The sequence below is a fragment of the Hippocampus zosterae genome, chromosome 11 (genome assembly GCF_025434085.1).
Source record: "Hippocampus zosterae strain Florida chromosome 11, ASM2543408v3, whole genome shotgun sequence".
Classification (NCBI taxonomy): Eukaryota; Metazoa; Chordata; class Actinopteri; order Syngnathiformes; family Syngnathidae; genus Hippocampus; species Hippocampus zosterae.
In genome coordinates this window covers 13425255-13439697 of record NC_067461.1, presented here as the reverse complement: position 1 = coordinate 13439697, position 14443 = coordinate 13425255, and the positions used below count along the sequence as shown (strand labels likewise).

General features: G+C 43.1%; 1 protein-coding gene across 1 annotated transcript; it reads left to right on the top strand.

Moving 5' to 3' along the window:
• On the top strand, positions 1-13269 carry ism1 (isthmin 1). The gene is made up of 6 exons (XM_052079629.1): positions 1-787; positions 7950-8174; positions 9223-9460; positions 11371-11514; positions 11744-11833; positions 12018-13269. Exons 1-6 carry the CDS (start codon positions 662-664, stop codon positions 12533-12535), a joined length of 1341 nt encoding a protein of 446 aa, XP_051935589.1. The 5' UTR covers positions 1-661; the 3' UTR covers positions 12536-13269.
• The last annotated feature ends 1174 nt before the right edge of the window (positions 13270-14443 follow it).

Here is a 14443-nt window from a genome sequence, read left to right as displayed (position 1 = left end):
ACTCAAGAGCCCTTAAGTCAAACGTGCCATGCGAGTTTGCTCTGTGTCTGAGCCCCTTCCTCCTGCTGGACACCTTGAGGTGTGAGACCCTCTTTCTACGTGCACCCCCACCCCCCTCTTCCTCACCGCGCCACCATTATGGAGGATTTTTTGAAGAGAGCGGAGCACGCGAGCGTGGACTCAAGAGGTCGAAGACATCTTTAGGAAACTTGTTTGGTTCAGATCCAAACGGCTCTCGTTGCGCGGCCGAGCCATCCTATGGCGCACGATGCGGACAAAAGCGGAAACGTTTCCTAAGTGGCATTGAGGACGAACCAAAGTGTGAATTCAGGATTTGATGCTGCAGCCAGCCGCTCGAACTGGATCCGAAGCAGCAGATGCGCACGTGTGTTTCATTCCAAGTGCCAACAAGTCATTGTTTATTGAGGGAGAAGTCCGCCAGATCTGCATTTTAACCCTTTACCCAAAGTAAACGTTGGACTTTTGGGGGACTGCGTCGATCCGTTTCCCCTCACTTTTTGCATTTCTGATTCCCGAAGTGGCTCCGAAGTGGTGTTGCGGCTCCTCGTCCCCGGCAGATCCGGAGATCGGAGCCTCTGCACCGGGCGGAGGCGGAGCCGCTGCGACCTCTGAGGCTCCAAAGGGCGGCCGCGTCAGGAGGATGTTGCGGCTGGCTGCAGAGCTCTTGCTGCTCCTGGGACTTCTCCTCCTCACCTTGCACATCACTGTGCTCCAGAGCAGCCCGTTGCCGCCGGCCAACGTCAGCCTGAGCCTGGATCAGAGCGAGGTAAGTCCGGTGATGGTGGGAGTCTTCACAGATGGGTCTGATCAAATATGAGAGTGTTGACACATGCACGGAAGTGAGGGTGTCCCCCGGGGATGGCAGTCAGTCAGTCAGTGAGCACGCAGGGTCAGGGGTCACCCCCTCCGAACCCAAGGCAGACACACCCCCTGTTGTTGTCCTGGGGGGTTAAATGCTTGCCATGGGCACGTCTCTGTCATCATGCACACATCACTGTCGTTTTGGGTGAGGAGCTAGACGGGTCAGAGTTGGACCCTAAAAATGCATCCCTCACTCCGCTTTTGTCTTGCAAACCTCCGCAGATCCAGGCAGAAATTCAACTTCAATTGGCTTCTATACGCCAAAGTATTGCACCTCAATCACTTGTGTGTGCAGCATCATTATACTGTGGGGAGAGAGAGAGAGACAGAGAGAGATGTTGCATTTGATGGAATGTGTTGTATTAAGGTAAGATAAGAAAACCTTTATTGTCTCACAATGGAGAAATTTGCAATTTACACCAGCAAAGTTTGGAGGGAAGAAAGTAGAAAAAGTAGAAAACAAGTATTTGCACGCACAAAATAAAAAAAAAAAAAAAAAAAAGAACTATCCACAGTAAAAAAAAATACAAAATATAAGATATAAGCATATATGCACTTGCGTATATGCTGCTGCATAAGGTGGCTGTGCTGTGAGTTTTTTTGTTTTGTTTTGTTTTTTAATTGAATGTGTCAATACATGATCCTGGTGTCCTATAGATGCAACTTATGATGATATGCGATGCCTTTTTATTATGTATTTCAGTAGTTAGACATTCCATTAGGTTTTCTATTGTGCTTGTCAATCTCTCGATTTTACTGCATTTAAGTGCTTTGTCTATTGCTATTTACAATGGGTGATTGGGGGGAGAGTCCAAGTTTTCAGGTGCATTTATTCAGTAGCCTGACAGCAGTCGGCAGGAACGAGCGGTGGTACCTCTCCTTCTTGTGGGTGGATCAGTCTGTCGCTGAAGGAGCTGCCGAGTGCTGTCAGGGTGGCCCGGACGGGGTGTGAGGGTCTGTCCATCATAGCTGTTAGCTTAGCAAGCATCCTCCTGTTGCTCACCTCCTCCAGAGTGTCCAAGGAGCAGCCCAGGACAGAACTGGCCCTCCTGACCAGTCGCTCCAATCTCTCTCTGTCCTGGGCTGAGATGCTGCCTGACCAGCAGACTAAGCCATAATGGATGTCTGAATCCACCAGAGAGTCATAGAAAGTTTTAACATTAATTCTTATTTTTTTCTACATTTATTAAACTCAATATAATCCCATGATTAATTCTACTCACTCTTTGCTGAATATTTGTGTTGCACACTGTGAACCACATACCTGTCAACTTCTACGTTTTCCCCATATTTTATACGTTTTTTAAAAATCATTTCAAATCACGTACGGCATGTTAAAACTTTTATAGGGGGCAAAAAAAACCCCAATTGTGAAACGATATCACAAAGACCATTTTGGCTCAAATCCAGATCGTCTCACCTGCTGGTAGCCAACGACAATGCCGTTGTCGATGGCTACTATTGTCATCGCAAACCAGCAAAAGTAATCCACAGTCGTATTTTTTTTTTCATCGCTACGTACGGTCGGATTGATAAAGCATGAAGTGCACATGCGCGGTAGACCGTTTTTTGTTGCTTTGTCGTATCGTAATCATTTATAAGGGCAGATATTAGCCGAGGTTGACAGGTATGGAACCATATCACACACAAGCATGTATACATGGAGCAATGCCATAATGAATATATATAGCTATGATGTTAACCTAGCCCTTAAGTAAAAAAAAAAAATTGGAATATGTTTCATCTAGGAACTCCGATTTCCTCCCACATTCCAAAAACATGCATGGTAGAGTGATTGAATTCTCTAAATTGTCCTTAGGTGTGATTATGAGTGCGAATGGTTGTTTGTCTGTGCTTGCCCTGCAATTGGCTGGCAAACAGTTCAGAGTGTTCCCAGCCTGCCCCGCCTGCTGCCCAAAGACAGCTGGGATAAGCTCAAGCACACCCGTGTCCACAGTGAGGATAAGCAGATCAGATAATGGACGAACGACGAATGGAGACTAATGGATGCTGTTATTATTGATAAGAAAACCTGATGTGCTCGAGAAAGAAAAAAAAACTAGGGTGAATTCAGAATCAGTGCGCATAATTAATCGAGAAATAAATTATTTGTATCTCTGATTTAAAAAAAAAGTTTTGTAATTGAACACATGGTAACTTTTTGTTTGCTTTGAAGTTTAGAACATAACGACATGTCCCCATTTCACAAGGGGAACATTTGTCAACATGTCACCTCTCAAGAGATGCTCTAATCTATTTTCGCAGCAGTAGAAAGGACGCATACTCCAGTAGAACCTCCAGTCCTGACCCAGAGGTTAAGACAGGTCTGGGATTAACAGGCTTTTTCGCGAGTGTTTCGCATCCTCCAGCTACTTGTTGATATATATTTAGCGTGCAGCCGAACATTTATTTTCTTCACATCCAAATGATGGATAGGTACTTATAACCTATGGAGTGGTAACCGCCCCCACCATCACCAATAAAAGCTTACGGTAAATAGCGCTGAATGACTTAAAATAATGTTTCCTCTAATTTACGGATGGTATAACAATGCTTCACTGTTAGTACCATCACAGCAAGTCTATGTTCAGCTGGATGTGAAGACATGCATAGCTGAGGAAATATTTCAAGAATGTGTGGCATATTTGACACACGGCCAACTGTTTGATTGGGCAGGGATGGTGGAGGGAGTAGCCCCACCTTGCAAAAAAAAAAATATATATATATATATACATACAGTATATTTTTACAGTATATATACAGTATATTTTTTATATTTAAATATAGCACAAACTACTCACATCCTTGTGAAAATGTCCTTTGCTTTTTCTCCACTCTGTCATCCGTATTTTTAGCTGTGTTAAAATCAATGAATATACGAATAAAAGGGTTTATCTGCTATACTTATTATTTGGGCCCACATACATGCTCCACTGTGTGGACATGCTCCAGTGGTCCACCACAAGGGACGATGATGTAATCTTTGTAATCTTTGAGAGAGGCTTGACACAACCCAGGAGGTGCATTGTCAGTGTCAGATTGAAAATGCCATTCAGAGAAGCACCAATGACAGAATGTGGCTTACCGCACCTGTAGTATTGCCGTTTAAAATGGAGGTGTGATATTGTGGAACAAACGTTAACAGGAGGGTTAAAGACCCTCTTTCACGAGCAATCTGTTGCATCGCAACACTTCTCCCTGCCGTCAGTGACCAAATCTCGTCAAGGCGCTCACAAGTCTTGGTCAAATCTCACGCTCTTGTGAGTCTAAACAAAAGAATGGGTATCATGGCGGCGCCAGAGCTGCGTGTCTCAATGAAGAAGGCTTTGGTGACATTTTTCATGCAACAAGAAAGGACAACTTGGAGAGGAATCAAACGATTTGCACATTTGCTGAACTGCTATGAAGTTCATTGATGCTGTGGCACGGCCCAGTGCCCTTTGGCTACGGTACAGAACTCCGGCAGTGTTTCCTGATCTGTTTCTTTTTTGGAGTCAAACGTACTGTATTGCCTCAATTGTTGTATTTATAATCATCTTTAAAAAATTAATTCCAATTTTATTTTGTGTAGTTTTTTTCTAGTTGAGTACTGTATTATGCAAGTAACCAAAGAGTGACTCGTGTGATCGGGCAAGATCCTTTTGTTTTCCTCCTACGTGAGTGCAGTGTTGAGAAGCATCTGGCACAGTGTCCAACTGCCTTCATTTCCTGCCAACCTCCCGGAGGGGGGTGGGGGGATGTTGGGGGGGCGATGCCCCCCTGACTTGTTCCCAATTGAAAATGGAGTCATGCCCCTTTAAGCAGCCGTCACAAAGTGAAAAAAAGGGAAGCGGGAAAAGAACAGGAGCGAGAGTAAGGGGGTGTGCGGGAGGGTGGCTTGTGTGTGTATGTGTTCATTCATGGCTTTTGAGAGTTTGAGGGTGACACCCTGGGGGGCCCAGATGAATTGAGGGACTGTGTGTCACTTTTGATCTCCAAATTAAAGCGCACAACTCATTGAGGAGGATTGCACGAGACTGATGGCAAATGGAGTGCAGCATGAATTTTGCTTTTGTCATTTTTATTCATTTATTTCCAAACCACTTTTAATCTGCATCTGACTCTGGACTGTATTAAAAACAAATGAGAAAACAACATGTTTTTCCTCTCAATTTCCATTGAGGCTCATATGGAAAAGAGAGTAGTGCTCATTTTGACACGATCAGGAAGTGATAGAGGTTACACAACTGAGACGTAATTCTTTTCTTATGAGTAATTCGCTCATATTTTCCAACTACGGCTTTTTGGCTATTTGCTGAAATACTGAATGTGTGTATAATTTGCGGTTGGCCCATCACAGTTGTACTTGTGAATTAAACCTACTTTAGTTCCTTCAAATTGTTTACAACCCTTTTCGTTATTTAGATAAGACTGTAACACTTTTCATTCCACACCTAATCATGAAGAATGATGCATTCCAGCATGCTGTATTAACATTCGGTGTCCACCTTTTCCGGCATTGAAAAGTAGACTTTGAAAAGGTTGAAGGTAACAATTACGGTCGATTGCCAAATGCCTGAGAATGAAAACATCATACTAAAGTAAATAAAACAACGTTTTGCAAATAATTTAAGAGTTAATTTCTATTCAAGTAATCATTTGTGAATGTTGAAAGTATGAAGATATTGTCCTCGCATAATGGCGCGGTTTATTTTTTCTTTGCCCAAAATTAAACATACATTCAATATTTGTTTTTTGTGTGTGTGTTTTTTCAGAAAAAAAACACAATTTTAGAAAGGTGGCAATCAATATCAGTATAAAATACAGTACTTTCAAATTCACTGCCCGCTTCATCGATTTAACATTGAATTGTTAATGATAAAAAAAAGAGGGGGTTGTCCTTATAGAAAGTATCACTGCCACACATAGTACTCTTTCCACCAACATGGAAAAAACCAAGCACATATTTACGACATCATCTATATATATATATATATATATATATATATATATATATATATATATATATATATATATATATATGATAACTATATTCTTTATGGCGTGACATATAGATTTAGTGACAGCTTCCAGTCAGACTAGTGTATCTTTAGTTTGTACAGTAAACTAGCTAAATATTGCTTTTACTTGATGTTTTTACAGCTAGCATCAACAACTGTCAGTCTGTCCAAAATGCCCAGTTTACTGGCTGCAAAATAGTTGAGATGAGCCATGCGTAAATCGAAGGGCGTTATGGTATTAAAGCTAAACATTGGAATGACACGACTGTGACATGGGAAGTAGGGGAATACTTTAACGTCTGACATGAGATCATCTAAATTGGAAGTGGCATTAGATCATCTGTATGCCACATGTAACGCAACATCTGACAACAGAATGACGTCTGGTACCGATTACACTGGATAATGAAGGATTTAACCCACAAACACTCTTGTTTGCTTTCATGACGCAATTGTGACGCAATTTGTTTCATGAAATTACAGCAGTTGCGTCGGAAGCATAAAGTCTGCTCATGTTTAAAGAAAACAGTTAACCGCAGAACAGAAATCTTGATTCTCAAAAAGGTAGAAAAGAATACCTGTACTGTTAACGATTCTCTCTGATTTGCAAATTGTTATGAACAGTGTCTTATAAAGTACAAAAGGTTACAATGTCCATCTTAGTTATTACTGTGGGGATGGGAATGATAATTCAGGCTCACTTAAAGTCTAAAGGTCTCATCTGGATCCAATTCCAACAAATTTAGAATCTAAATGACCATGCTTACAGTATTGACAGTGATAAGAGGTTGCTCACTGGAAGTGTGGATGTACTGGATGTACTGGATGTAATTCTAATACAGTATGTTAAGGAGGACTTGTGGTTTTCCTGTCACAAAAAGGTCAAGTACTTGGACATAAAGTAAATATACGGTAAACACAGCACTATAGAGATACATATTAAGACAAAGACATTGTAACCACAAAACGTCAATCTCTTCTTGGCATCAGGTCTGTCTGCTTGAGAAGCAGCATTTTGTCCTCCGTCTGTCCATTGGAAGTTAACTGCACATTCTATAAAACAACACCAAAATATAATTGCCCAAACAATGCAATGAATTATTGCTAATCATTTGAAATCACTGGTTTTATCTGCCTCTCTTTGTAAAGTAAGCTTGGTTTAATGGATTTGAATATTTCCCTTCACAATAGAATTAAAATTACAGTACACGTACATTTATAAACATTCCATCCATGCTGTGCAAGCTCAAAGTACCTATATTGCCCAGAATGCACCTTGGTTGGACACAAATAGCTCCAACAGAGACTATTATGGCGACTACAATGCGGCCGAGCTAAAACTTTGTGTGTGACTGGCCACCGCAACCGTACAGCACTGTTGCCATGTTTTCAGGCTTCAAACTCAGTCACACAAACAGAGGGGTGGAAGAAATGAAGCATAAACAAAGATAACACGGTTAATTTGAAGGATGATTTCTTGGTGCTATTTTCTGCCACCCTTTCTGTGACCGTTTGTCCGATTAAGAAGTAATTGTTGAGGAAATGCACCTACTCCTTTGGCTCCAAGAAACCCCAAATCATGATTTTACAATGTTTGCTATGGGTTGTCTCTGCAGACACTGCAATGGAAAACCATCAGTTTCGCCCAAGTTGGTCTCTCGGCCAGCATCGGCGCATGCTATATACGTGTGCGTTGCAAATTACTGTGTTAAAATATCACCATTCTCTATGGGTTAAAACAGGATAAGCATTCACTCCAACAGACACTGAAAGCAGTTGTTAGACAGATGAATTAGGCAGATTATGTTTTGGCTGAAGCAGACTACAATTTCTGGCTCCACTGTTTGGAGCTCACACAGTTGAGAAATATTTATGGCATTGGTAATGTCCACATGAATGTCTTGTCAACATGGGAGATCAGCCTAATATTGTTGGATGTGCAGATGCCAAGTCACAAATGCTGAGGTTGTTTTTCTCACTCACACCTGACGTTTAAAGGATAGTAAAACTGTCTTGTATCAGGGCTTCACAAACCAATATAATATTTTCCTTTCTCCCCTTTGGAAGAACATCATCCACGCAAAAAGCAGCTCACTGGGCCAACTGACTCCTGAAGGCTCCTGGCGGTCTGGCGCGGAGCGTCGCTTTACCCATCGGTCCTCCGCCCTGCCGTGGGCGCCAGGCACTGGCAGTGACGTCCACAAAGATGGCCCTGGGGCTTTTATCCTGGATCTGCAGAATTTCCCTGACCTCTCCAATGCTGATATCAATGGACAGAATCCCAACATACAGGTGACCATGTGTGACTGTGCACCTGCCCCGCTGCTTTCATGCTTTCACTGACTTGTAAGACATGGCTACCCAAGCAGTCAGGACAGGAAGAGTGAGCAGGAAGATGGAGAATAGGTTGGTGCACATCACTGACCCCCCTTTCTTCCGTGCCTTCCTCTGCCTCCCCCTCTATCCCGCTTCCTGGGATGGAGTGAAGTTAAGGGTAGACTTTGAGGTCTCATGTCCATCATAATGACAACTGAAAGGCAGACATTTGCCAGCAATACCCCGCTGCTCAGCCTCATGCAAGAAGACAGCTGGCGGCTTATGTAAATTTGTGGCGAAGCCTCATCCATAAGTTCCTCTGGGTGCAGATGGCCGGCTAACCACCGCTATGTTGAAATGATTCTCCTGTTTTAATCTAGCAAGGGGGTCCCTTCATTTTCCTGTGAGCATCGCCACTAAGTCCGAGGGCGAACAAAGTGTATTAGCGTCTCAAGATGTGGGAAGAGAGAGGAGCCACCAATCGAGCAAGGGCGTGAGGCTGTGGGAGAAGAGGGGGAGGAGGCGGGGGTCTTTGATCCTGGGATTCATCTGGCTTTCATGGTCTGGAGGAGGCTGAGGGGCCCTTTGAACTGTGTGTTTAGGTGGAGAGAGCCAGTGAGGTGGGAGGGTGGCTGAGGGGCAAGGGTGCTGGTCCTAGCTCATCTGGGAGGCACATGTGTTTGTACAGAATGGGGGAGGGAAGTTGGGGATGGGGGGACATGGCGATCAGGAGGTGTCACCTCTTTGCACCCAGTTGACCCGTTTGGTCGAGGAAACTTTAATCAGATTCGCCTGAGGGTAAATTACATTTTCACCTTGGATGACATTGTGCAATCTCATTGGCGAGATCGGGGAGCGGTCGCGACAAGCCCTAATGTTCACACTCCATCTAATGTGTCCTCTGTTCTTGAATCGGCATCTGTCCAATGACAAGATCAAATTCTTACAGATTGAGCTTCTGCCACCTCCCAAGAAAAGAGAAGTCAGCATGATTCTGAAACTGCCTTTCTTCTTTTTATGGAAGGTGACAATTGAGGTTGTGGATGGATTGGAAGCACACGAGCCAGAAAAAGGCCACCGCAAGGAGAATAAACCCAACTGGGCTTCTCCTAACTGGAGAAACTGGTGGCCTCGCACCTCCTCCACCACTCAAGCGGAGGAGCATGATAGCGGAAGCGAGGACAGTAACTTCCTGAGGCCACCGGTGGACTGGAACCGGAGAGGAGGTGCAGGAGACAGAGGCAAACCCCAAACGGAATATGGTGAGAAGCACATCAGCAGCTTTGACAAAGAATATTTACAGTAAATTTCATGGTCGAGCATGTCCACATTTGGCCATGGTTTGATGTAAAATCTATAATTTACAGATTTGCTGATTCAGGCGGTCACCATAACAAGTGCTGCTATCCCCAGACAGGCTTTTGGCAGCTCTTGCTTGAAAGCTTTTAACACCCTTAGGAGACAGATTCCTCCACAGTGTCGAGCTCGCTAGGTGACACCATTTATGCTTCTTATCATCAAAGCTGAGCAACAGGAATGGTTGCCAAAAGTACTATTGGGCTGCCACACCCCCCAAAAGACTCTCCAAGAGTAACCCCACACATAAATCAGCTGTGGAAGAATTTACACTCACTGTCGTGCAGTATGCTTTCAGTCCAAGTCATAGCATGCCCAAACCAATGCGGTGGAACAAGAATGTGGCTGCTGTGGAAAATGTCACTTCATCCGTTGTCACTTTTACTGAAGCGGTTAGGCGTGTGACTTTATAGTATCTTCCTGTCAAACCCATGTCCGTGTCTAATGTTTCTAGCTTATCATTGTTGTCAACTCTCATTTTATCCTTTACTTCAGCCACACTAACAGGCAGGGAACTGGCCGATCTTCAGATCTCTCTGAGATTTAAACTCAGAATTCAGAATTGTGAAGTCAGTGAGGGTCAATTTCTGGAGCATATAAGGCACGGCTCCAGGATTTTTTTTCTCTCCCAATGCTGTCTGGAACCTTCCGGAAACGTGACATAGATGTACCGATTTGGGAAAAAACAAACCCACAAAATGACAAGAATATCAAAGTTGATCATATATCCTGGTACTGATGGATTAATCTTCCTGGTGAAACACAGTCTGTGTTCTATATAAACGGTATACAATGTATTGTTATACTGTTAGCGATATGCAAACAACAATTTAGCATGTTTATCAGTACTGTCTTATCTGGAAATTGATTTTGCACATAGGCCAGAAATACACGCATGCAGAAACAAGATCCTTTGAATGTGAAGAATTAAACCAGCACTCATGTCCTATGCATCTGGGCTTTCGGTACCTTGCTTGGGGCCACTCAGCATTACTTTGGAAGGAAATGACATCCCTCAAGCAACAAGTTGTTGGTTCCAAATTTAGGAATTATTACAACAGTATTCAAATGTGGTCTTGGGTCTCACTTGCTGTCTAATATCCCAGTAAAAGGGCAAAGAAGGAGCACTGGGTGTCTATCTGCTTATAACGAGCGGCAGATGGCAAGTGTTGGGGTTGTAGTCCAGAAGAGGGTTTGGACCTTGGCCAGAAATACTTCCATCCCAACATGCCCACATTAATTCTCCTCATTGATGGAGCACTGCGTTCCAGACCAGCATGTCAGTGAGAACTGTGTTTGCATGCGGTTGCGCAGATGGACTCTGGCAGTCGAAGAGCCGAGTCTAACCGTTTCCATGTATGCCCATTACCGCCATGTGCTCAACGATAATTGGACTTAAAGAGGATTTCTTGCAAATTCACTTTCCATTTTCAATCGGATGAATCACGGATCGAGCAACTAAATGGTGTGCCTCAACTTGGAAATGCAGACGTCTTAAATCATTGGTGGAATTTGCGAAATTTAAGTCTTTTACTCCACTCACTGACTCAACACACACACACATGCTGCTCATTGCCATGGCATTATTTGTTTAACAATCATCCATGAGTTGTTACAACACAATTCACACAGAAAAGCTCATCTGGGAAGGTTTTTTTTTCCCTTGGAAAAAAAAAATCTTGAACCCACACCGCACTTCCCCTCTCATGTGGTACCCAACTTAATACAAAGTCTTAGTGAAGCAAGCTAATACAGTAGAGTTAAAGTTCAGCATGTGGCCTACATCAGCGTTCTCATTATTTTCTCTCCAATTCAGACTACATGGATGGGGAGGGGGACTGGAGTAACTGGTCACTGTGCAGTGTCACCTGTGGAAATGGCAACCAGAAGAGAACCAGGTCTTGTGGTTACGCCTGTACTGCCACTGAGTCCAGAACATGTGATATGCCAAACTGTCCAGGTAAATACTTGATGTCGGCATGATCAGGCTGACATGATAACTTTACATTCGCTGGGCACTTTATTACAACTGTTGATTTGAAAAAAAATAAAATAAAATAAAAATAGAATAAAGTCCTTATTTTTAGTTAGCTCTTGTATTGGCTGTCTTTAAATTGCCTCATGCCTGGGTCAACACTGTACATTCAGTATTAAAGGCCAGTAGATAATCTGTTTCACCCTTTACCTAGGTATTGAAGATGCCTTCAAGACAGCAGCGACTGAAGTGAGCCTGCTTGCAGGAACAGATGATTTCAATGCCACTGAGCTCTTTGGTGTTGGTATGTTTCTCGCTACTCTTTTAGTACTCCGCACCATCCGTCATTTGAATGTTCCCACTCTGTCAGAATCACTTCATCAATTCTATGTTGCGGTCTCACACAGTAACATTATATGTACTTATTGCTTTTATCTTCCACTACTGCAACAAGATTCAGCGATCTAAAGTGTCTCCATATTTTCTAGATACAGACAGCTGCGAGCGATGGATGAACTGCAAGAGTGACTTCTTGAAGAAATACATGACTAAGGTGGCCAATGACCTTCCCAGCTGCCCTTGTTCATACCCAACCGACGTAGCGTATAGCACTGCCAATGTGCACGACGCTCCTTCGCGCAGATATTACCGCTGGAAAGATGCCAGCGGACCAAAAGAGAAACTGGACATCTATAAGCCCACGGCCCGCTACTGCATTCGCTCCATGCTGACACTGGAGTCCACCACACTGGCTGCACAGCACTGCTGTTACGATGACAACATGAAACTCATCACACGAGGCAAAGGCGCCGGAACACCCAATCTTATAAGTACGGAGTTCTCGGCTGACCTACACTACAAAGTGGACATCTTGCCCTGGATCATATGCAAAGGAGACTGGAGTCGCTATAATGAGGCAAGACCACCAAACAACGGGCAAAAGTGTCGCGACAACCCTCAGGAAGAGGATTACTACAAGCAGTTTGAAGAAGCAAGAGAATTCTAGCCTTGAATTCGGAGCGAGATCCATCATGGTGACGCCAACAATTTGTTTTCACAAGTTGAGGTTGCGAGGCATAACACGTAACTAGTGCTCTGAAGCAAGAAGACCTACAACAGATGAGACCATTTTCATTTGATGCCATGATTTGTTCACTCAATCAGGTGCCATCTTAACAACTTTACAAATATACCTGTGAGGTAGGATTCTTTCAGTGTCAGTGCCATTCTTCAATCAAGGGACTTTAAAGGGAAAAATAAAAAGTAGCTTAGATATGTAAACTGTTTCAAGGTTTGCCTCGAAAAAGTAGGTGCGGTCAACATCTGTGATTGTAGAATAAGGGAATCCTTCAAGAATACAGTTTGTTGATTCGAAAGGGAGGATGCGGGAACAGATTTATGCTATTTTAGTCACTAGCAATATCCGGGTTCTCATCTCATGTAAGCTTGTGAATATGTTTATTAAGTATGCACATTGCAACCGTAATTTGTGACTGTACCCGCTGTCTCTCTGAGGAAGACGCCCATTGTAAAAAGTATGCATTGTCACTGTAAAGTATTTATTTTAGAAGTATATTTCTGAATTGGTCATCTATGACTTGTCTCTCATTCTTGCAACCAAGGTTCCGGCTCGAATTCTGAAATAAACCATAATAGGAGTCAAGAATGTGTGTGAGTGCAATATTATGAAAACAATAATTTGCAGATTATAAATGTTGAAATAAAACGATAAAATGTTGATGTCTGTGTTGTTTCTTATTAGTCCCTGGATCTGCAGTATCTGTTCTTGAAAAATATTCATACCCCTTAATCAGGCATGTCCAGCTCCGTTCCTGGAGGGCCACCGTCCTGCCTGTTTTCCATGTCTCCAGGCTGCGACACACCTGATTCAGATGATCAGCTCATCAGCCAGCTCTGAAGCAGCATTAGAACATTCCTGATTATTTGAATCAGGTGTGTTGCTCTTGGGAAAGCTGGAATACAGGCAGGACAGCTGAACCTTGAGGACTGACTTTGGACACCCCTGCTAAACTTTTTCACATTTTGCCACACTAAGGAATGGATGGATGGACAACCACAAACTTCACTGTTATTATTGAGATTTTATATGATCTCATATGATGAACAAAATACAGTCGAGATTGTGTTGTAAGGTCAAAAAATGTAAAAATGTTCAAGTGGTATAAATACTTTTTTAAAGCAGGGAAACTGGTTGAACGACCATCCAATTTTCTTTCTTCTCCCAGAACTTAACACAAGCTTTCATTTTGGGGAAAAAAAGGCTGTATCATCTCAACTTTGTCAATAGGAAGTCACCAGTGCAAAGGGCTTTCATCTGTTTGATCCACTGCATTACATTAGGGCCTCCTTTTGATGGGATTTCTTTCAAGGCTTGTCTACTGAAAGAACCTCTTGAATTATTTTTGTCTTTGGAGTATCGTCACATTCCAGTATCATTTTTGTAGCACACATGTACACACACACAGTGCAGCCTGTCTATAGTAGGGACCTCTGACCAGCTGCAGCCATTGTCACACAGAGGAAGCCATTCATGGCGTGCTCATTCCTCCAGTTAACTGTACGCCACAGCGGGCCAAGTGCACGGCTCGTGTTTACAATGCAGCAGACTTCTTCCTCAGTACCATGATGCTTACTTGCTCTTCTACACACACTTCAATTTGTACCACTTGACCACAGATATTGATCAGCAATGCAGCTTCTCAAACTATTATTAAAATGTAATTCTCTAAAACTTGAAACTTATTTATCATCAGGCCTAAAGCCTGTAAAAGTATGTTTTTGTGCGTTCCGTCCTTCCTCGGTTACAGCATCGTTTGAAGCTAATATTACAGTACATAGCTTGGATCGTTATCTATAGCAGGCCATCTGCTGCACAGGCCATTAAGAGCTAACG